At 42.0% G+C, this 23,524-nt stretch overlaps 2 protein-coding genes across 3 annotated transcripts in view; both read right to left on the reverse strand.

Annotated features, from left to right (window-relative positions):
• The window catches only part of RHOC (ras homolog family member C), a 415,761-nt gene that overhangs the window by 360,637 nt on the left and 31,600 nt on the right, over positions 1-23,524 (reverse strand). The window lies entirely within an intron of this gene.
• ST7L (suppression of tumorigenicity 7 like) lies at positions 377-23,436 on the reverse strand. 2 transcript variants are annotated; one of them, XM_061363073.1, is made up of 16 exons: positions 23,218-23,436; positions 22,306-22,388; positions 21,063-21,222; positions 20,175-20,229; positions 19,497-19,612; positions 17,472-17,550; positions 16,554-16,708; positions 15,728-15,825; positions 15,026-15,140; positions 13,152-13,224; positions 12,363-12,465; positions 9,232-9,382; positions 9,005-9,097; positions 6,135-6,274; positions 1,089-1,157; positions 377-885 (listed from the first exon to the last, which is right to left on the reverse strand). In XM_061363073.1, exons 1-15 carry the CDS (start codon positions 23,414-23,416, stop codon positions 1,104-1,106), a joined length of 1,674 nt encoding a protein of 557 aa, XP_061219057.1. In that variant the 5' UTR covers positions 23,417-23,436; the 3' UTR covers positions 377-885; positions 1,089-1,103. The 2 variants fall into 2 exon arrangements, with proteins under 2 accessions (XP_061219057.1, XP_061219058.1); XM_061363074.1 differs by lacking the exons at positions 16,554-16,708; positions 17,472-17,550 and having other exon boundaries at positions 23,218-23,433.

Here is a 23,524-nt window from a genome sequence, read left to right on the forward strand (position 1 = left end):
TCTGCAGTAAACAAACCCTTGTAGCTGGTCCATACATAAAGCAATTCCTTTGAAGAGTGCTCCACATCTCTGCTCTCTTCAAGTCTTGATATCAACAACGATGATACTTTGGACTAACACTTGAAAGTTCAGGTCTCCCTAAAGACTCCCATGCAGTTATCACAACCACTTTTGGCAGTTTCAGAAAGCAGCCTGTGCTTCAAAGCAAAGTGGTTCCAAAGACAAAAGATACACAATTAAATTTAAAGAGGTATCAGTGTGAAGGAGTTTATACTTCCATTTCCTTGCATAACGCAAGCTTATAGGACACAAACAAATCTTTGTTTGCCCACTAAAATCCAATTTAAACAGACACTTAAGAAGGCAACAAGTTCAATGTGTTAAGAAGCAACCTTTTAATAAAGAAAGCAGAACCATACTTTGCTGTTAACAAATATTCTGAAGAAGGCTTATAAAATTAAATCTAAGCCAATTATCTGGTGCATCTGCAGCTGAGAAGGAAGCGTCAATACTCCAAACATCTGCTCCATTTGTGTCCTCTCCTTTCTTACAGAGGAAGTATCAGCTTCCAGTTGTATGATTAAGGTATTGCTCAACAAAAACTGTTTTCTTAGGTGAACAGACTAAGGCCAAAGAAGGAATTCATAAGTTAAGCACCATTACCAACATGGAAGCCTGTCAAAGGTAGGAGTTTGAAGAACACAGTTTTCTTCCTTGCCCCACACACCTAGGGGTCAGATAACCACCTGGGGTGAGGCTTATGAGAACAATCATGGAAAGCACCTCCAGTCACACTGGAGTCAGCTGATGCCAGAAACTGGACAGCAGGAAGACCTTGATGTTTTCCATAATGGAGTTGAGGGGTGAAAGAAGAGTCCCAGAGCACTGGAAGAAACAGAACACAACAACAAATCAGCTCAGTTTCCAAACCAACATCTTTTCACAGGCTCATGGTATGAACACAGAACCACCCTGGTATCTTTCCCTCAAGGCAACAGAGCTGATGCCATGAAATAGGCTTGCAGGAAACATTAAATATCACCCAAGACACACAAAAGAAGAAAAATGCTCCAGCCTCATCCACTCACCTTGGTGCAGGCCACTCAGCTGGAGGCCAGAACGCTGGGAGCACTCACAGGCCACAGCACCCGCAGCACCTAGGGAGAAGCAGGGGGGATTAGGACAGTGTTTCTCTGTGCCACAGCTCTTCCAGCCACCCTCTTCAGTGTGGAACGGGCTGGGGAGGAGGACAGTGTGTTTCCTTGGAAGTTCATGGATTCCGTATAGGTCATCAACTCAAATGTGTGAAAACTGAACAGACCATCCACCAAGACCAGCCCATGCTTCCAGACAGGATCCATATTCTAGATGCCATCTAAACAGTTCCAGAAATAAAGATTAGGCTAAAACAAATGGTGCAAACTCCTCTGCACCTTCTCAACCCATCCCCCAAGTATTCTGCTGGGACTTGTGTTATCCTTGCACAAACCCTCTTTTCACAAGGCAGCAATGACAGGACTCATTTACTTTGAGGGTTTTACTTGGGCCCTCCTGGCTTCTATCATAACCTCAAATATTACATTAAAAAGGCTTTTAAAACATAACATTCAGAGCAGTGCAGGAGCTTTTCACTGAGCTAGCTTCTTCCCTGCCTGCTTGCGTGTGGCACCTTCACATTAAGTGCATGAGTTAAGATGTAGATTAGCAAGGCAAGAAACCTTTGCCCTTGGCATCGACACTCAGCTGTGACAGGAAACTTCAGGCTTTGGGTTTTTTTCTATGAAGTGTAGAACCACTCATTTCCCATTGGAGGGAAGTGCACATCTCCAAACTATACACATTTTCTCTTAGATAAGCAAAAGATTCAAGTGTTTATAAATATGAAAAGTTCAGCAGCTGGCTCAAAAGTTAATTCTCCAGTCTCACTAATGAGCTCCGGGGAAAGTGGCAGAGGGATTTGGTCAGAGAGTAACACAGTGTGTCACAGAAAGCAGGACTTGCCAGACAGGGCTCTCTTTAGTCCTATTTTTTCTCTCTAGATGGCTGCTATCAGCAAAATGGCAAGAAGTCCTTTAACAGGGAGCTATGAACAACAAGAATGAGAAATGGTTTCCTCTAATCATGCAATCATAAAAAAATAGCCGATTTTTAATGTAAGCCCCATGACTTCTTGCTTTGTTGTGAAAATATCAAGCAAGCCATATCAAAACACTTTAGAACACGGACTGTCTTAGGATTTTGTCCAATTCCCTGCACAAGGAAGTTGTTTTTAGTAGGATTTAGCAGGAACACTGCTGCAATATTTTTTCAGTACTTATATTAACTACTACTGGCCTATTCCAGTAGCATAAAGTTTGGACTTAAAGAATGGGGCTGACTTGCTTGGAAGGTTAGTTGTTTTCAGGAACTTCTAAGAAGCCTATTTGCAGTGCCTGCTGTCACTCTGCATCTCTGGCTTTCTTGAAGGCAGACTTCTTGGTGTCTTTTAAGAGATTACAGAAGGATTTGAACAAGATGATACAGAGCTACCAAGTTCTCCACCTATGTAATGATTAAAAACTAAACATCCATGCTGAATGAAGAAATGATCAGACTCTCCTACCTGCAGTTTCAGAGGTTGTTTTATGTAACAGTATTTTTCAGTTCACTCAGTGAACTGCACAGATTATTGACATGCCTTTTGTGTGCCTCCTCCCTCCTGTCACTTACTGAGGATATTCTGACCAGCTTCCTTAAGTAGTTGCTGGTCTCTGATGACCAAGAACAAGGTGATTCTCCAAGACATCAGAAATCTGGCTGAAACAAACAGCAAGGCTGAGCTCTTACCCACTGAGAGCAATTGTAGTTCAGCTGAGGTGGAGTTCTCTACCACTACCTATGCCACCATCCCCAGTGGCACATCTTCCCTTCATCAGAGAACATTAAAAGTCCTAGTTGCAAGAGAACTGGGAAGCCACAGAATGGTTTGGGTTGGAAGGGACCTTAAAGCTCATCCAACTCCAGCCCCTGTGTCCAACCTGGCCTTGAACACTGCCAGGGATGGGGCAGCCACAGCTTCTCTGGGCACCCTGTGCCAGCACCTCAGCACCCTCACAGGGAAGAGCTTCTGCCTTAGAGCTCATCTCGGTCTCTCCTCTGGCAGGTTCAAGCCATTCCCCTTGGCCTGTCCCTACAGGCCCCTGTCCCAAGCCCCTCTCCAGCTTTCTTGCAGATGCTTGTAAATGCTAACGCCAGCACCAGTCCCTGGTGCCGGGAAACCCTCCCATCTCTGCAAGGCCCAATGAAACCCCCTCTGGTGCCTGGTCCCAGGGCCATGAGCACAGCCCAGGACAGACCCCTTCCAGAAGGATCCGACCCGTGGACAGCGCCAGCGCTCCAGTCTCTCTTGCTGGTGTATTACGCTGTATACATTGGAACTAGTAAATGCTTCATTGTGATTTTTGGCCACTTGGAACATTTTTAGCAACTTGCCAAGGTTTACCCTGTGATTTATTATGGAGGAAACAAACTCAAGCACTAACAAATGAAAATATGTAAACTCAGACTTTTCAAGTCAATACAAAGGTATTCAAGCTTCTTAAAACCCTTTAGAGGCCAGCAGTTTGCTGTAGATTCAATTGCTGGAAACAACAGGTTGCTTAAGAAACAAATGAAATGTAAACTAAGGAGTCACATTTAAGTCACTTTATAGAGATTTATAGTGAAAAATTCCATACGTATCATACTTTCCAACTGTCCTTCCTAAAGCTCTGTTCTGGATTTGTTGGGAAATTGAACAGTTCAACAATTTGTTAGAAATAGTTTGTACTGCTTTTTCATTAAGGCCAAGGTACTCCAGGTATCTACCATCTAGAACTTTATTATCTCGAATTACTATATGTAATAAGTTAAAACACACCATGAAAATATACTTGTAATAATTAAATACATGGGGAAAAATCATGTAGAAAGCTTAAAGCACTGGAATTACCTGCAAATATAATGCTACATACAGCAAATAATAGTTTCATTACAGTATTTTTGGGTAGAGAGGCAGATGTCGTTAAATAGAAGATAAACTTCCATTTTCAGTATGAAAATTCAACTAGATGCTAGTACCATGTACTTCCAGAACACAGCAGTGTTAGCAGCCATCACAGCATTATCTGTACTTAAAATACTGAAGCAATGTATGAATAAAATCAGAAGGGTTAGTCTGATTTTGAGTATCATTGTTTCTTGCAAGTTGTCCAAATACCCTGAATGCATCGGGAATGGGATCAAGAGTACAATAATCTAATAATTATGGGTATTACTGGGAGTTCACATTAACTGCATCTAAAATAGAATACTGGAAGATTGTATTGTGAGCTGCCAATCTCAAGAGATGAATATGGAATTCCTTTCTTAGCTGTTTATCTCAATACAGAGTTTCCACTTTCACCAGCATGAAACTGGTACAGTGAGTGTCAAGAACCCCTCTGTCTGTGCCTGCCACCAGTGGGACTTGGCTGGTGGAATGATGCAGCAACATGCATGTTTCTTGACCATCTTTTCAACTTAATAGACATTATCCATCCTTTCCTATAGAAAACAAGCAAAATAAACAGACTGCCAAATGATCAAACCCTGGGAGCCTTTTCCCCTCATTTGGACACGTCACTTGACGTTCAAAATGCCATTATGCAAAGCCAACTAACTCGGACAAAGTCTTTTTTTTTTTTGGTTCAAGAAACCCAGCAGAGAACTTCACCAAGCAATTCTTTGTTAGTATAACATTTGACCTTGTATCTCTTTGGAAATCATACAACTTTGCTAATGCAGTCCTTACAGAATTAATCAAGCAGATAGTTAGACCCTGGTTACTATGAACCCAGCCAATTATGAGCAGCACTGAAATTTGTCATTGGCATGTCCAACTACATTTTCCAACATAAAGATCAACAGAACTGTGTGGAAATGAGGCCCCACTCTCAGACCTGCATGACTTCGACACTGTAGACTAGAATCACTAGCAAAGCCAACGCTTTTAGGAACAAAGTATTCTTAAGCAAAAAGGCTCACCTCTCTGGTCTCCATTACCTGCTGCATTAAAACAGCAAGAAAGCATAATGCCTTTCACCCTCTATTTTGACTAGCAAAGCTAGAAGAAATGATTCATTGAGAGTTCAGAGCTCTTTATTTGCCACTCTGCTTTACCGCGTGAGCTCTACAGTTCAATAAAGGGCAAATCTACTGCATGGCTTAGTATGAGAAGTGGGGAGGGGAAGATGCCTAGGCAGTTTCTCCCTCTGTCAAATGAGACAGCACAGCTTTCAGAGTGCAGGGAAAGAGGACAAGGTTACAGCCAGCAGCAGTGGTAACAAATAAGGAAAAGAAACCTGGAAAAAAGCAGGGCAGAGAGAGGGAGAAAGGAGACACACAGAAGGTACCCATAGGAACAAACAGCTCAACAGCAGACGTATTTAGATACGTTTAAAGCAGCCTGGATTAGAAACATATCTACCTAAAAGCCTGATTGCCATTGTCAAGTCTAATTTCTGTCCTTGAACAAGTACTCAAATGACAGAACTGCGGGCACTGAACACGTTCTTCATCAAGTAACTGGAACCGGGCGAGATATAAACCCACTGGTCTGGTTCCCAGAAGGGAAGTGACAGCTAGCTAACTGCTGAACCCAGCTGGAACTTAACAGTTACCTGACCACTGCTCCCACCCATTCCATTCACATCATGCTAGTAGTTTCCAATGCTCAGCATGAGACCTGTTTTTGCCTGCAGCCCAGCCTGCCTTTTACTCACTTCTCAAGATCTCCAGTCAACAAACGTATCTGAGGCTCTCACACCACAGTCTTGACTTCCATGGAATAAAATCCATACTCACCACAGTGCTCTGTGCCAGAATTTCTCTGAAATGCTGCTCCCTTACCATAAGAGGGCAAATTAAAGCCATGCTGTTATAGTAACAGTCAGTATCTTTCCAAACCAGACATTTTGATCAAATTTCAACAAGTGTTGATCAGTAATGAGATTCTTACAAAAGGAGAGAAAATGATTCATGCCCAACAAGCATGAGACTGACTAGAACATTCTTCACCACCAGCCTCTAAGTTCAAAACATCCCACAGGTTACCCCATGACAGAGAGAATACTCACAGCTTTAGCAAAAACAACCATCAGCTCAGGGAACTGGTGTGTGAGGAGGGCAAGCATCGCCGAAAAGGAACACAGGCCTGCTGTGAAATGGATGAAAAAGGGGAGCTCCTTCTGTGGGTAAACGGACACTTCGTGAAATGCTGAAAGGGAAAAGGGAGAGTTACTGGTATTTGATAATCAAGGACAGTTTTCTGAATTACTTACAGTCCTGTACCTCAGTTCTAGGCTTTCAGAGGGATTAAGTGGGGACTATCATGCAGCACGTTAGGTCCCAGCACTTAAAACTTCTCAAACCTTTTCCCCTATATTAAATTCTTCATTAGTTGGAACTAGATGATCTTAATGTTCTTTCCAACCACAACCATTCCATGATTCTATGCTTATCAGTAGTTGATACAGCTTTCTCTTCCCAATCTTTTTTATCTTACACGGGCTTTATTTTTGAAGCATTTCACGAGGCTTAGTTTTTGGTACCTACTCTTTCAACAGGACAGCGGGAAGAACTGTAAAATTCACAAGCTGTCCAAATTACCTAAACCAACTGAAACAATTCAGGTGTGTAAGGCCTCTGAAGCATTAATCCTGTTACCTGAAGAGACCAGCACTTCTCCCCACCCTGTAAGAAGCCCAGCGCAACCATCCTGTTGTATATACAAGGTAGCTCCTTAATACATCTCAAAGATTCCTGCTTGGTAGGCCACAGTAAATTGTTTCAGAGCAGCTGACAGAGCAGACCTCAAAGAAAACACTACCAGGACCAGGTTATAAATTCTGCACATAGCAGCTCCTTGCAATTTCCAATTCACGGTAACAAAATCCAAAGGAGGCGATTAGACAGGCTAAGGACTGGCATCTGGAGCTTTCAGCACTCAAGACACTACTACTGCTTACTAGCTGAGGACCCATGTGTGAATTTGCAATTACTGGCTCGGAATACCTGCAGCTCTGAACACTTATCCAGTGATTTTAAAGGGTTTTTAAATGCAGACAAAAACCAGTTTCTATAGACGTAAGTAATTCTGAAAGGGCAGCATGCTGCTGCTTGACAAACTGTGCTTAAAATCTAACAAAACCCTCAAAATTTAAGCAAGCCCTCTCACAAAACAAGAAAATGCAATAATATTAATTTTTAAACTGAAGTCTGAGGAGGAAGGAGGCACCCTCTCAGTTGTTGTTCCTGAATGCTGGCACATGATAAGCTTCCATTGTAAGAGCAAGCCCAGCAGAACTGGTTTGTGCTCTTGCAACTTGTTAATGGTCAAGTGCTTTCGTTTTGGTTTGCTTTTAAGTATATGATTTTGGAGCACTACTAAGAAGAACATTTGGGGTTCTGTGCTTAATGCCCATCAGCCATATTTAATGTTCCCCAGAGATTATCAGTTCACTTTAATATGCAACCAGCCCTGCTAGGCCACAGTACAGGTGATAGTAATTTGCTCCTCTCTACTGTGCTACCAAATAAACCACTTGTCTACCATGGAACACTTTTACACTCATACTATGTGAAACATGGAGCAATATAATTTAGGAAAGGTCCCAACGTTAAGTTTTTCCTACACTGAAAAATCAAAATCAAACCCAAAATAGATAAAAACAACTCAAGATAAATCTGTGTGCTCATAGCCACAGAACTGGTACCAGTCAGACCAGTACAGGATTGTGAATCATTGATTCGGTCAACATTATTTTAAATAGATAAATTACCAAAAAAACCCAAAACCAAAAGTATCAAGATTTCTCAAGGAAGTTCTGCAATAAAAGTGTTAAGATGATTTTATTTATGGGTAGGTTTATATTTAAAACATAACAGGAATGCGTGAGTGATCCTGTTGAAATAGCTGCATGTGTTGGTGTTTAATTATGCTGGGAAGTCTACAATTTAGGGGTAGTGCTAACCAAGGAATTCCTTGTGCAATATCCTGCATAAGTGAGAAATGAGTAATTTAAAGCAGTCTGGGGGCAAATTTAAATTACACATTTTAAATATAACTTCAGGCTTTTGAAACAGAAACAAGAATGCGTAGTTTTCCTTTCCACAGCTGTGGTCTCAGTGGTTCTGCTGGTGCTTTTGCAGTAGCCTTTTCAGTCCCATGGGACTTCTGTTTCTTCATGATGTAGAAGTCCAGCCCAACGGAATTCTATTAGCATGTACAATTAACAGTCCAATTCTGATCTGAACTAATGCTATTTTCCTAAATCTGATGAGCACAGACCCAGTGATTAGCCTGTCTGCCTTATCTAAAGAAAAAATAACACGTAGGCTCATCATTGTACAGAGTAATCTTGAAGTAATGGGCAGCTGAAGAAGACTTACTTTTCAGTGTCAAGTGTTAGTATAAATCCATAAATGCCTACATAGATAAAAAGTTCCAGGAAACAGACAAATATGTACCAAAGAATTAATGATAGAAACCAATATTCTGTGGAGCTGAGATTAACCAAGGGTTCCCTATATGATCACAGGCAAGTTCTGCTAGACGCCGAAATGCAAGGCTGGAATCATGCATTTATTCCTTGCTAAAAGGAAAGTGCTCCTCTACAACAGCAGTCAAATCCATGGCTTCTTCTAAAAGTAACTTACAGAACTGGCCCACTTTGCTGTTCTCAGAGTTGGCCAAACTTGGTCTGAATGTACCACACACAGATTTCATCTCTGAAGGACTTGCGCTGTTACGGAATCAAGCTAACATTTACCACACATGCATGTCAAGTGCTTCAGGATCATTTGGGAGGGACAGCAACAAACAGCTGAATCCCCTTCACAGGAAGCTCCAACTAAAAAATTCACAGTAAGGTAAATACAGAATACCACAAGCTGAACATGCCCTTAGCTTATGTTTTATTATCATTACTGCTTAGAAACCACTTACTTGGCAACAGTTCTCTGTCTGCTGTTTCTGTGCAACTGGGATAGGGATAGAACAGATGACCTTTCTCTAATGGGTATGGGATCATCCTAAATGCTGAAAAAAGAGTGAGTGACATTAGATCTGTATCTAAACCAAGCAACAAAGAGAACCAATTGTGCTGGAGATGAATAAAGGCAGAGAGACTAATCTATTGTATAGAAAAAAATAAACCAAGGAGAGATACTTACTGCCTTCCCATGTGCAGTGTAGCAGATTTAGAGCCCCTTCTATCCTCTTCCAATGCTGGAGGTGAAAAAAAGCATATGCTACTGCCTCACTGTCCCCTCGCTTCAGAATATGCTCTGGAGGTAGCACCAAGCTTTTCATTTCTAGCAAATACTGAAAGTAAGAAAGGAAAGGGCTCTTATTGCATGGAATATTCAAGAATTTTGAATTGTGAAACATAAACGATCATTTGAGGCACAACAGTGCATGTCACAGGGGCCAGATTCTGCCTGTTGAAAAACCAGCCCCATCCCACCACAGAGCAGACAGCCCACATGGGAAGTGAAAAGCAGCAAAACACATGTTTTATCTAAGACTCAAATTGGGGTTTTCACACACAAAGCATAAGGAAAAAACTTGCATCTTCAGTAAGGCAAAATAAAAATACATTCTTGTGGACTATACATACGAGTGTAACGTTGCAGGTACAATACCAATGGGCTACAAGTTCAGGCTACTAACAACCAAACCACTGAGGTTATTTTTGCACATCATTTCATCACCCAGAGTTTCAACGTGGGAGGCTAAGTACTTGTTAGCTCTCAAGTATGAGGAGCAAACCAGAAAGTGTCAGTGTGCTAACCAAAGGAATAACAACAAACCAAATCCAGGAAAATCTTGGTTTCATGTGGTTTTGCTGGACTACCACAAAGTATCTCTTGCTTTCAGTTTTTTTCAGTTGCAGCCTTGTCCCTCCATCAGCAGAATAGCTGCTGCACAGCAGGGTCAGGGAACACAAGGATCAATCATTTCCCATTTCCCTCGAAACACAGGACATGCAACTTTATTTTCTCATAGCTATTGAAAAGAAGGGCAGGTATTCATTTGAATTTAGCTTTTAAAACCTGATGAGTAAGTTTTACAGGAATGAAATGACAGCTTCAGCTCCAGTATTTACCTGTGAGTCGTTCTTTCCTACCATGTAGTGTCTCATTGAATCACAGCCAAAGTTAATCCACATTCTTTGATCAATGTAGTTGGCAATTCCTTTGACTGTCTCCCGAAGTGTAAGAATGCAGCTAACCCGCCGATTTATTTCAGCAGATGCCACAAACTATGAGATTATTTACTAATCCAGTTTGAGGACTTAACTTTTCCCATTCAGATTCTTGAAGGAATGTAGGAGGGGTTATGCCCTAGCTAAATAAAGCACATTTACTGCCTGGCTAGGTTCTTCTCTTAGTGCCTTGGGCCTGCACTCCAGAGGGGAATATTCCTGCTAATCCCCTCTAATCCTCTTCAATTTTTTTCTTTTTAATTTATTTTTGTTTAACACAGGGAAGGATCACTCACACTGGGCTGCTGTGGGAAAATGGTCTCCAATATCTGACCCTTGACCTGACTCCTCATCACTACTAACCACGCACAGTGGTGGGGATGAAGCCCCACTGCAAGTATTGCCACAACATACTAATGCGTTGCCTGTCTCTGTGCCCACATTACCCATAAAGAAGCAAAAGTTGCAGAGTCTGGCAGGTTTTCATGTCAGTGTTCAACCATAAAACAGGCAAAGTCTCACCGCTGAAAATATCTTGGGGTTTGCAGATTTGAGAAAGTCTTTATACACAAGATAAAATTCTAAGATACTCAGAAAATGATTGGAAAAGATTGTTTCCTACATGACCAAAATGTAGTTACACATCTCTAACGTGAAACAGCTCAGGAGGGCCAGCTCTCTAGCACTGTAAAATGCCTTCCTCACTTGCCAAACAAAACCCATCCTCGTAAAAGCAGAACTCGGAACAAAGAGAAACAAACATTATTTTCCTTATGCAAAATGATGTTACGTGCAAAGACAACCCCTTTCATCAGATGTAGGAAGAAAGGGATTTCAACTTTATATACTCATTTATTTTTAGTCCATGGGACAGAACTGACTACAGATTCCAAACCCAGATTTTCTTTGCTTGGACTATGAGCATTTCAGAGCTCTGGATAGCCAGCACCAATAAATTCCTGCCCTGCTATCTAATAAACTCATGTTTCAAAGCACTACTGTAATAAAAATCAATCATGAAGACAACTGGATAAGTACACAATTAGAAGAGAAGATCAAATTGCTGAAACCTGGAATCAACTTCTGTGATTGTCTATAGATCTACAGAATATATTTCACTAATAGCCTGTTTGAAATGGTATCTTAGCTTCTTTTAAAATGTATATGAAGCTCCTGAAACAACTGGAGGATATACAAAATAAAAGCACTTTTAGATAACGATAATGCGTTATAATCTTCTTCCCCTAAAGGCAGAGGCTAAAGAAAAATCTGTCTGAGACTGTCTGAAATGAACTTGCCACGCTCTTGATCAGTCATGCACACAAGCAGCAATTTCTCCCAGCAATTAGCTTTCTCAGTGCACATTCTATTAGATTGGACAGGCAGACAGAATAGAGCAGCTGGATAATTCCAGCCCTCCCAGCACCGGTCACTGGGACTCCGTGATCATTTGGAAAGGATTAGGTCCAGGACTAAGCCAAGCTTCTGCATTCAAGCTGAACACATCACCGATGCTAGTACAGTAAAAAGCAACATTTTATTTTCACCCAATGGAATCTGTACCTTGGCCACTTCAAGTAATGCCAGTAACTACATTACACCCTGTAGCAACACTGATTCTGAATCTTGTTGACATGTGGATGAATAAACTAAGCGACTGTAGATCTTTGCATAAGCTGAGTCCTGAAGCCATGCGTGGAAGCACAGCAGAAAAGAGTGGTTTGAAACACTGTGAGTCGTTATTGTTTGGGGAACTTGATTTGGCTTCAAGGATTTTAAATATCTAAATTTCTATGTATTAATGCTTACCCTTACCCAGTGAAGGGACTTCAGTAACAGATTAATGGATTTTCCAGTGAGTTAGAAAACTCTGAGTTTATATGTTTTAAAAAACCCCTGTTTGATCATCACCTATTGCAAACAACTAATTCTGGCACCAAACATTTATGACATAAATGCTGATGTGTTTAACTCCTCAGTGGCTGGAGTTACCCTAACCAACCCAAGGGAACTTGGGGCTAGAAAGGCAATAATATAACGTGACTTGCTTTCAACAGACAATAGGAAACGGTCCAATAGGAAATAAAATACTCCTACCTTTGGAACATGAGGGTTGAATTCTACAGCTCTATGAATTGCTTCCACAGCATTAATTTCTGCTGTACTGAGCCCTCTTTTGGAAGCAGTTTCTGGGGAGAACCTGAAAGGAAAAACCCATACTGAACAAAAGTAATAAATAATAAATGCTAACCAGGTGTTGATTTGCATTGTAAGCTTGGAGTTCATTAAAAATCAGCTGATTTACCAGGAAAGATAAACAAACCCTTCTATGAGATAAATGGTCATGTTCATTTAGGTATACTGACTGTCATCCACGCCCATATGACAAAGTTTTGTTTAACTTTTTGAAACAGCATGTCAATCACATAAGGTAACTGAGTGCCCAGTCATTCATATCCCTGATATAGCACTACCTACTCAGAGGTAAAGCTAGAAATCTGCTGTGCAAACAGACCAGGTGAAAGTAAAATGCCAACATGAACCATCACTACCATCCCACACCCAATCCCCAAAACAAAGAAGTGTTGAACATCACAAGCAAGACGCTGAAAACAAGATTGATACAAAAGCACACATGTGTACATGGGCTCTTGAGAAACATCTTCACCTGTATTAACTTTATGGATGCTTAACAGAAACTTCAGATCACATTTTAACTACACACACATACATATGTAGGAATACACTTAACTTGTTCTTAGAAATGTAACTGCTACATTCTGGATTTAGACCTTTTTAATTCACATTCAGACTTTTAAAACACATATTTACAGCATAACCCAAGATTAGTAACAAATCACTGTTTTCACAAACATGCGTGCTTACCTTTCTGAAACAGCCCTGGCTTTTAACAGGGCTGCTGTGTAACATATTGCTGCTGACTTTGGAAGACTGATATCTGGGATAAAATAAAACAATAAAGCTGTAAGATTCTAAGGCAAGACAAACATTTTAAACCCACATCCTTTGAGCTTAAAGATTTTCACTTGGGTGTACCAGACAATGAATGTAACATCTGGAACATTTCAGCTAGGATGAGAAACTCAGCATTTCTTTGCACAGTCTCCCTTCTGCTCACCAGTCAGATTAACAACTGATTAACAACTCAGAGCTGTAGTTAGGTGGTAAAGAGTAATTTTTTCTTCTTAATGTACCAAAACATTGAAACTGAATATAAAGAGACATGCATGTTTAAGTACACACTTAAGACTGGTGTGATTTTCCTGATTAACCCAAGGAGGTTTAACATAATCTTCTTTTACCTGATACTGCAATTGTACATTAACAGCAAGCTTTACACAATGCTAAAAGAGAGACTGACTTGAAGCTGACCAAAAAATGACACTACTGACAGGTAGACAAATTTGACTGAAGATTCAATTTCCATTCTTTTCCAGTTCCATGGGGAAAAAAATCTTTTAGTTATAGCTTTTTGTAGTATATCTGAGGCCAAGTTCGAGCTGACAATTACAGATTAGAAGGTTAACACTCCACAGTACAAGTTTACTTTAAAAGCAGACAAAGTCTGGGGTCTAATTCCCAAGTACCATGTTGTGTACAGTCAGATGGCTCTTGCTTTTTTTTCTGTAAATCCCATCCTGGGCTTGTCCATCACTTACTAGAAGTCTGGCTGTCGTGTCAAGCAAAACACAGGGGTGCTACAGACTGCCTGAAGCTCATACTCATTTTTCCAGATGCTTAGAAAAAAAATAAAAATCAGCAACCTTTTCTTCAGTGTCAAAATTCCTGATTTTAACGCAAAGAAGAACGAGGAAATAAGGAAATGGTTCTGTTAAATTAATAAGAATCCACACAGAACACCATGGACAGTCAAGTCACAGGAGCAGGCTGATAGGGTGGCCATGCACAAGGGGCACAGGATTTGGGCAAGAATATTCTACTTTCAATTCATTGAAGCAATAAAGAACAGACATAAGAGAGAACACAGCAACTGCTCACAGGGAGGGAACAATGGCCACAAAATACTGCGTCTGTGTCCCTCCATTCTGAAAGTGATTTAAGGGACAGCTTTGACAGCAGCACTAACGATGTGGGCATTACCTGGGTGGCAAAACTGAAAGGACAATAAGAAAGTAAGTATATGTTTTATTAACCTTTATCTAGACTTGCACAGTACCCAAAATGTATTAGCTGAGATGGAAAGTGAAAGCAAGCTCCTGGCATTTAATAGACCAAAGCTTGCACACCACTAATCTCTGACATGCAGCACGCTTGCATGTTGCTAATCTCTGGCAAGCAACCTCAGTTTACAGAATCATGAGGCCAAGCCTAGAAGATAACAGAAGGGAAAACTACCTGTTCCAGCTTATTTACAGCAATTACTATGGGGGCTATGCACTGACCGATAAAAGTCTGATGAATTTAGGCACAATCAGGGATGCAAAAGAGATTAAAAATCTACAATATCCTTGAATCAAAGCACAGGGATTTCTTTACAGATTAGAAGTCACTTAAAACCACAAAATAATTTGTGTGCTATTTAGCTTGCCTACACTTGACCTCATTGTCAAAAGAAAAACTTAACTTGGACTCTGGAACTTCCTGTTTGTTGCTGATGAAGTGAATCTACTCACCTAGCTGAGCTTCACAGTAGACATCTTCTGGACAGGCACACCTTGCCCTCCCCACCTACACTCTTACATAAAAACACCACCGTTTCCCCAGTAGACATCACTTACCATCATACTTTGCTAAAACTGCTTGGACATCTGCATAGGCCTGTAACTCCAGCAGTGCCTCCAGGAGGTTTTCATGAATATTCAGCATGCTGAGAAGTGGAAACTCTTTCATTAACTGCAAGTCAATACAGAGAAACATATTAAGCCCATGCAGAATTGCACTTGAATCCGTGAAATACTTCACAGAAATCATTTAAGCTTTTTCAATGTTCTTTCCTTCAAAGTGTTAGAAACTGGCACATATGCAGCATGAAAAGAATCACATCATTTCTACCTTAGTTTTTCCCTATATTCACCTGCTGGAAAATAAGTAGACTGAGGCTCACACAACACACTCTCAGCCCAAATTTGCACAACTCCCACAGTAAGCTGGTTTGGTCAATAATATCTTCCTATGAAAAAAGAACTTATGATACACCTGCGGCAAGTGAAAGAAGCATTGTGAAGTCTAAAGCTGGCTATTTTGACAAGTTAGAGTCAAGCATGAAGCAAACTGGACAGCAGAAACATACAACATTATGTAACTTAAACCTGACATGGAGGAACAAAAAAACCTGTTCTCACACAATCATCAGTAACAACGTACACATCTCATCAGAAGAGAGCTGAATTAGATTAATTATAATGCCTAGAAAGGAACATTAAACAATCAATTTGGAAACGTGACAAAACAAGTTGCTCTCTTTTTACATTTTCACTTACATCTCTCATCATTTTTACGGCCTCTCGTATTCTTCCAAGTTTTCTGGCACACATAGCCAGTCTCCTTTTCACATACACCAATACATTGGTGTCTCTTCCTGATAACAAAGACAAAAACGTAGGCTATCAGTTTCAGTTCTTCCCTCTCTTTCCCTCCCTCAAAAGCCCCAAACCACCCAAAATCCCACAGCCTTCCCTGTGAGGGTGCTGAGGCCCTGGCTCAGGGTGCCCAGAGAAACTGTGGCTGCCCCATCCCTAGCAGTGCTTAGGGACAGGCTGAAAGGGGCTTGGAGCAACCTGCTCTAGTGGAAGGTGTCCCTGCCCATGGCAAGGGGGTGGAACTGGATAAGCTTTAAAGTCCCTTCCAACCCAAACCACTCTGGGATTCTATGAACCTTTTTCATAACCACATGTAAAAGCATAAAATAATTACTACTGCTGTCCCAAGCAAGGCCCATCAACAATGGCAACTTTCAACTAGGTTAAATGAGAAAAAAAATAAACCTCTTTTTTCTTAAAAATATTTGGTAGAATAAGAGCAAATACTACTGGCACACACTAATTGCTTCAGTCATTTGCTCTACCTATTCTTCTTTCCCAGAAATAATGTACTGAGCCTCAGCAAGACAACCCACGATGAGTACAGAGTAATTGCCACTGCTTAAGATTCATTCAGGTGCTACAGAAGATCCCATAGCATGCCATGCACAAGCCCGCCTAAAAGAGTAGGAACTCCTTCATTGAGCTGGGAATCAAACTGGATCACTAATTATAACTTTAGTTTTACATTTCTGCTCACACAAACCCAAGAGTTATGAGTCCTTACTCAGCTGTGCTTCATGCTGTGGACTTTGGGAATGGCAGTTCTGAGACTTCCTGTAAATCATTTCTCCTGCTTTCAGAGCCTGCTTGAAATACTTCTCAGCATCCACAATAGTTGTTGCTTCTTCCTCAGCCAGGAGGACATATGCAGTGGCACAACTGTAATAAGGAAAAAACCCACTGATTATTTTAAGGCATAAAGTTTAGTGGTTTTTAAGTGTTAGAAGCATTAGAACTGGGCAGTTTTCACTGATGTTTAGTATCAAAGCACTAACAATATTCAAATACCAGAACATTGCCTTGAGTTCAAATGGTGAGCGTCAGGAAAACAGAAACCTTTTCCAGGTTACAGAGCACGCATTTGGAGAAAGAACAAAAGAATAACAGCAAGTCAAATTATTTTCCTTGAAATATTAAAAATGCTCTGGCAATTGCTGGGAGAGAGTTTTTGTGGTTGCTTTGCTTTTTTTGAAGCAGGAGGTAGACATTTTGCACAAAACCAACAAGACACATAAAAAAAAGACCACAGAAGTATGTGGAATTGTTTGGGTTGTATTATAAGAGTGTTTTCAAACCTCTCACAGGAGTGACATCTGTAAACTTCCAATACAGTATTAGCACGATGCCACCTCTGAAACACTTACAACCTCTTCTTCAATTGAGACTGTTCCATATCTGAATAACATTTCTCATTGGTTATGGCTACTGATACATAGATTAAATGACATCTTTCCCAAGAAAAGCTATTTTATAATAGAATGGTTCAATACTTCAGTGCAACTGGCAGCCCATGTACAATTCTCACAGTCACCCTTAAGCTCTTCAGAATTATCAGAACACAAAACTGGCAGCGTGCTCAATATCACTCCATTTAACCTTCCCCACTAGAAATACAGCAATTGAACTTAGACTCTAAACTTACTCATTGTTCAACTCTAAAGCTTGATATGCTGCTTTGATCCGAGCTTGAGGGTTTCTCTCTCGCCACGCTTTCTGCATAACTGTGGCAAAAACATTGAAAGGTTGATAAGGGACAGAGACAAACACCTGAGAGCCAACAGAGGTGATGCTGGCTGCTCTGTGTCAGCTCCACAGTAACATTCATTTCCATTCTGCAAATTCCTCTTTGCTATACGACTGGTACAGGGAACAGTAAACAAGAGTTTGAATTCCATAAGCAGCAAACTTGCAACTTCTCATCATGCAGCAAACCTAGCTCAAGAAAGCAACACCACCAGCAAGATTATTCTCCAACCATGTAAGAAGTCCTGCGCTGAGAGCAAAGACAGCTTACACAACCAGGCAGATGTACAATTTCTACACTGCTACAGGTTTTTGGAAACACTTCCCCAGACTTGCTGAAAGCTTGGCAGGAGCAACTGTTAAACACAGGTTCTTGCACGGACCCGCACAGAGTTTTATTTAAGCTTTCAAACAGAACTTCAAAGGAAACGGGGATGGAGTGTGCTGTGTCTTGCACAGGTATTGTTTCATACTTAAGGATTTAGACAACTACCCGATCACAAAGGGTTAAATTACTTGGTTTTAAATTCATAGAGTCCCAGAGTGGTTTCAGTTGGAAAAGACCTTAAAACTCATCCAGTTGCAACCACTGCCACGGGCAGGGACACCTTCCACTAAAGCAGTTACTCCAAGCCCCTGTGTCCAACCTGGCCTTGAACACTGCCAGTGACGGGACAACCACAGCTTCTCTGGGCACCCTGTGCCAACGCCTCAGCACCCTCATAGGGAAGAACTTCTGTCTAAAATCTCATGTCAGTCTCCCCTCTGTCAGGTTAAAACCATTCCTCCAGTCCTGCCTCTACATGCCCATGTCAAAAGCCCTTCTCCAGCTTTCTTGTAGAGGCCCTTTTAGGTATTGGACGGCTGTTACAAGGTCTCCCCCGGGCCTCCTCCGCTCCAGGAACATTTGAGTTGTAAACTCAATTCAAGATACACTATAATAATTTATCACCTTATCAGAATGTGTTCTAGGAACAACCAAAAAGGGTGAAATTATCTATTCAGAAGGGTCACTTGAACTGCAACTTGAATTCAGAATCAGTCAGATAAGGAGCAAACAAAAGTTCAGTGGAATGACTCTAAACCCTTTCCCACTATGCTTGCATTAGGGAAAAATGGAAATCCCAAACTGAAACCCAACTTCTACGCAAAAGGAAAACAACATATTTGGAGCTACCACTTTTTGTGCAAGAATTAACAGCTTTCATCCTAAATCTGGAGTTCTTTCAGAACTCCAAAACTCATGGAGTTACGTATCTGGCCTATCTCAAGTACGATAAGAAAACTGAAGAATCTATACATGTTTCTTTTGGAACAAAACCTTCTGCTGTCCAGCAAGAGTAACGTGGAAAAATGTTTGAGTTTTCTTTTGGAAACAAAATATTAGTCTTGGCTTAGGGAGCGAGACAATACACTCCATTTTGTGAAACAAAAACACATCGTTCATGTCAAGCATGTCACAGCCAGCTGACAAGTAACACTTGCCCGGCTTGACAAACTGACAATGGTTCGCACCCAGCCTGACAATAACCAGGTAGAGAACGTTTTCTGCACTGAACATGTGGAACACAATGGAAGAATTCTGCAGACTGCATTATTCATTAGTGAGGTTTAAATGAGACATCTCTGGCTGTTGAGAATACAATCCAGGTTTGCAATACTGTGCTGTTAACTATTTGAAAAGTGTGAGATCTTAAACTAAGTCAGGATCCTGACAGCCTCCAAGTTAGTAGAGAAAGCACATGGCAAAAGAAAAAACCACCATCTTTTCACTAAATACGTCTGTTAAACCTCATTAGTAGTTGAGAAAAACTATTATTTCACAAAGCATTTCACACAATAGCTTGTGCTACCACCAGTATATATTAAATACCCACTTTACACTCTCCAGCAGTCAGATATGTCATGCATACGACAGTGGTACCTGTATCTGAAGGCCGAAGGGCGTCTGTATCACATGTGAAAAAGTTCTGATGATCCTGAGCAGACAAATTCATGTCGTAGTAGGTAAGAGGCTCCTTCCCAGTCACCCACATGTACCTTTAACAGGAGAAATCTCAGTAAGAGTAGTAAACACCAGTGCTGATATCAAGGGGCATTGATGTGCCTAACAACTGAAGCTAGTGCAGGAAAATTCTATTAATAAAAGACTGGAGCTACTAACCAGAAGTTTCAAGTACTACTGTCCCATAAACTGTACAGATTGGAAAGTACTAACCAACCTGAGACCTGACTTCCTAGGAAGCAGTTTTTCCTATGAAGTAACACAAGGAGACTTACAATACAGCCACATCAGTTTAATAAAGAGAATTTAAATTCAAAATCATTGTCTCAACCTCCAAATAAAGCTTTTCCTCCTACTTTACTCTCTCTCAGAAAAAAAAAAAAAAAGATGTTATAGTAATATTTGCATTCTTAACATTGAAACTGCCAAAACTTGGATAGGTGCCTTTTAAACACAGGATTGGCATCAATCACCACTATAATCCTGCAGGTCTCCAGCTGCCTCCTGATATTACTAGTTCGAGCTCTGTACAGAAGTCATGTGTATGCCCCCAGATTCATTTTAACAACATGCAATGGCAAGTAGGGTAATAAATACCTGCTGTACTCTGCCCCTCTGAAAAGATTGAGAGGATTTCGCCACACTTTGCATTCTGAGGAAAAAAAGAATACGAACTTTTAAAATATGGAGTCCAGGCAACACTCCCCTGACTCTGAAATGCAGGAATGCAAATGCAGGTTTACTTTCTAAAGGCGCTTTAATTGTATCACTACACAATCTGAACAGAAACATATGATCTTCTCTATAAACTTCTGCTATTCCATAAGCATTGCTGATTCACAACATTGCTGGGGTACAAAAGCACATGGTGGAAAGATCAAGCACTGCCGTTTACATTCATGCAATATTTATCTTGCACACATTCAGAACAGAAAATATCTGATGCTACTGAAACAGTTTTAAGTGAATAGGCAAAATATTTTAACCATATTTTTAAGAATAAACATTTTAGATCAAAGACACATTATTATTTACCATAGAATGGTCAGGGTTGGAAGTAACCTTAAAGCTCCTCCAGTTGCAACCACTGCCACAAGTAGGGACACTTTCTACTATAGCAGGCTGCTCCAAGCCCCTGTGCCCAACCTGGCCTTGAACACTGCCAGGGATGGGGCAGCCACAGCTTCTCTGCACACCCTGTGCCAGCGCCTCAGCACCCTCACAGGGAAGAACTTGTGCCTAAGAGCTCATCTCAGTCTCCCCTCTGTCAGGTTAAAACCATTCCCCTTGTTCTGTTCCTACAGGCCCTTGTCCAAAGCCCCTCTCCAGGTTTCTTGTAGGCCCCCTTCTAGGTATTGGAAGATTTTGTTTACCTTTACCATTATTAATAAGCACTAACGTGGAGTCAAAGCCATTTAAAAGCCAGTTCATGCCAACCAGCAACCTTGAAGCTTAAGGAAAACTGCTGGGACACATCAGCAATACCTGGCATGTTCTGCCTGCTGGTCTCACTCTCTCCAGCAGAGAATGCTGCTGGTGCTGGAGGGCTGTTTTCTGCCCCCCCGATGAGGGGCCTCAGATGACTCACAGAAACCTGCTCAATGAAAGACGTGCCATACTTTCGGAAATGCCACCACTCAAACACCTGCCACAGGAAGAAAACACACCAGAAATTCCTTAGGTGACATCCTTCCAACAAACATCACAGATGAAGAGCCAGCTGGTCACAGCTGGTACATCCCCTTGCAAATGACTGTTGACAGAACCCATCTGCTTACAAATTAACACCAATTATTTTGGCCTGTCTCGTCATGCAGGATCACCCACATGACATGAAAGAGGCTAAAAAACAACAGTAAAATTTTAGTCAAACCTATGCTCCTCCCTCCCCAAGTCATTAGAATAATGTCTAAACCCTTTCAGTTGGGCTGTGGTTGGAACTAGATGGGGCAGCCCCAACTTCTCTGGGCAAACTGTGCCAGCACCTCACCACCCTCATCAGGAAGAGCTTCTTAATATCAAATCTAAATCTACCTTCTGATATCTAATCTAAATCCTTCAATCAAGCCCCAAGCAATACTACTGACTGCAAAACAGCTGTGTATGCCATAAAGGCACTTGTTTTTTTAGTGGTGGCTACAAGAAAACCTTACCTATGAAACAGACTTTGCACATTCTGGTAAATAGGTTTAACTGATGTGAAAAGACATTTTCTTTAGGTTCTAATACTGAAATAGAGATTAAGCTAAAAGATTTGCATGTAGCACCACAGGTTTAAATGATCCTCGCTGAATCACTGCTTCATTTTCAGATAGTTACATGATGACACTTGCACAGCACCACCACCCCCCATGTTACTATGGGAAGCCAAACAATCAACCAGCTGGGCTAAGGGAAATACAGATCTCAGTGTTTTCTTTATACAGAGGCCTGCAAAGTTTGCATGTTTGTTGCATTTTTCATATATCTATGTATATACACACATCTGTGCACATACATATGGACATGTACCTCCTTAAAACAAGTGATTTTCCTCAGACTCACCCTAATGTACAACACACACAGCAAAATAGTCATACAATGCATTAAAGATACTAAACAAGCTCCTTCCTAGCACAAAGGCACCCTCTAGAGTCTGAACAGAAAAGAGCTGGTTGCATTGACCCTTAATAAAGGCATCTTAGAGGTGTTAAAAGTCATTTAAAAGAAATAAACGTGGACTACTTACAAATATCAGTCCAGATATAAAAGATGAAGTCACTGTAAGGGCAAAGTAGAATTTTGGAGTCAAAGTGCTTAAGAACACAGTCACTGTTAAGAGAAACAGAAACAAAGGCTTTACAAGAGAACTGAAAAACACAAAGAGGTTTTTATTAAACAATGCCAAATGAAATACGCAAATTACAATGTGGCCCTAATAGCTTTACAGATGTTCCTTTGTTAGAGAATTCTTGTCATCTAGTATTATTTCTTGTTTGTAACCATCTATTACAGTAAATTAGGTTATATACCCAACCTAAAAATAATTCAGTGTAAAATCTTAGAGCAGACGATGGGTTCAACCACATCACAGCTGCTGGACCACAAGCCAATTTAATGTATTATTTCATTTTCATCCCAAATGGAAACGTGCTGTTTTGATGCAAGTTGATCCTCGCCGTTAAGCACACATTTCCCGCAGACCTCCCTTCCCGGTATTCCCAATACAAGGTTGTTTTCCAGCGCTCTCTGCCCCGGGGTTTAACCCTACTGCACATCAGCTCCAGAGAGGCCGGGCTGGCGGCCGGCAGGTCGGGCTCTCCCCCGCTTCAGGCTCCAGCCGCCCCGGGAGCGGGTGTCTGCAGGGACACACACCCGGACGCCACGGGACGGGGCGTGGGCCGGGTGGCGGTGGGGCACGGCCGGCATCGCTCCGGGGCACAGGCTGGGCCGCCTGGGACGCCGGCCCCAGCGAGAGCCCCGGGGCTGGGTGGATGTGCTCGGTGTGTCGCTGCGAGAGGCTCAGGAATGCGGGCTCCTGGCCCTGCCCTGCTCGGCCCGCACCAATAGCCCCAGAGCCCTACCGCAGGAGCTCGGTCGGGACAGGGGGAACCGTCCCCACCGAGCCCGCAGCCCCCCGATGAGGCCCGCCGCGTCTCACCGGCCGCCAGGCTGTCCCGGAGCCGCAGCGGCACCCGCAGCACCACGTAGAAGAGGCCGAGCCCGGCGGCCACAGCCAGGAGCCCGCGGGCCCACGGGGCCGCCGCCGCCACCCGCCGCCTCAGCTGCTCCCAGCGGCGAAGCGCCGCGGCCGCCCCGAGGCACGGAGGCCCCCGGCCGCTCCCGCTGCTGTCCGCCATGGCCGCCGCCGGGGGACGCCGGGAGAGGGGCGGGCCGGGCGGAGGGGCGGGGCGTGGCGGGATCCACGGGCTCGGGCAGACCACTCCCCGGGCCCATCACCGCTCCTG

The sequence above is a fragment of the Neopsephotus bourkii genome, unplaced genomic scaffold (assembly GCF_033783945.1).
Source record: "Neopsephotus bourkii isolate Nb327-2 ecotype Australia unplaced genomic scaffold, CSIRO-AGI_Nbou_v1 NB_1139, whole genome shotgun sequence".
NCBI classification, from domain to species: Eukaryota; Metazoa; Chordata; class Aves; order Psittaciformes; family Psittacidae; genus Neopsephotus; species Neopsephotus bourkii.

What these genes read in the sequence shown, in the direction of transcription:
- ST7L (XM_061363073.1), bottom strand. Translation starts at nt 23,416, where the DNA reads ATGGCGGACAGCAGCGGGAGCGGCCGGGGGCCTCCGTGCCTCGGGGCG. An exon ending in TCAACCCTCATGTTCCAAAG is followed by an intron (nt 9,383 to 12,362) that starts GTAGGAGTATTT and finishes TCTTACTTTCAG; the next exon opens with TATTTGCTAGAAATGAAAAG. An exon ending in TGGTTGTTTTTGCTAAAGCT is followed by an intron (nt 1,158 to 6,134) that starts GTGAGTATTCTC and finishes GCTTCTCCCTAG; the next exon opens with GTGCTGCGGGTGCTGTGGCC.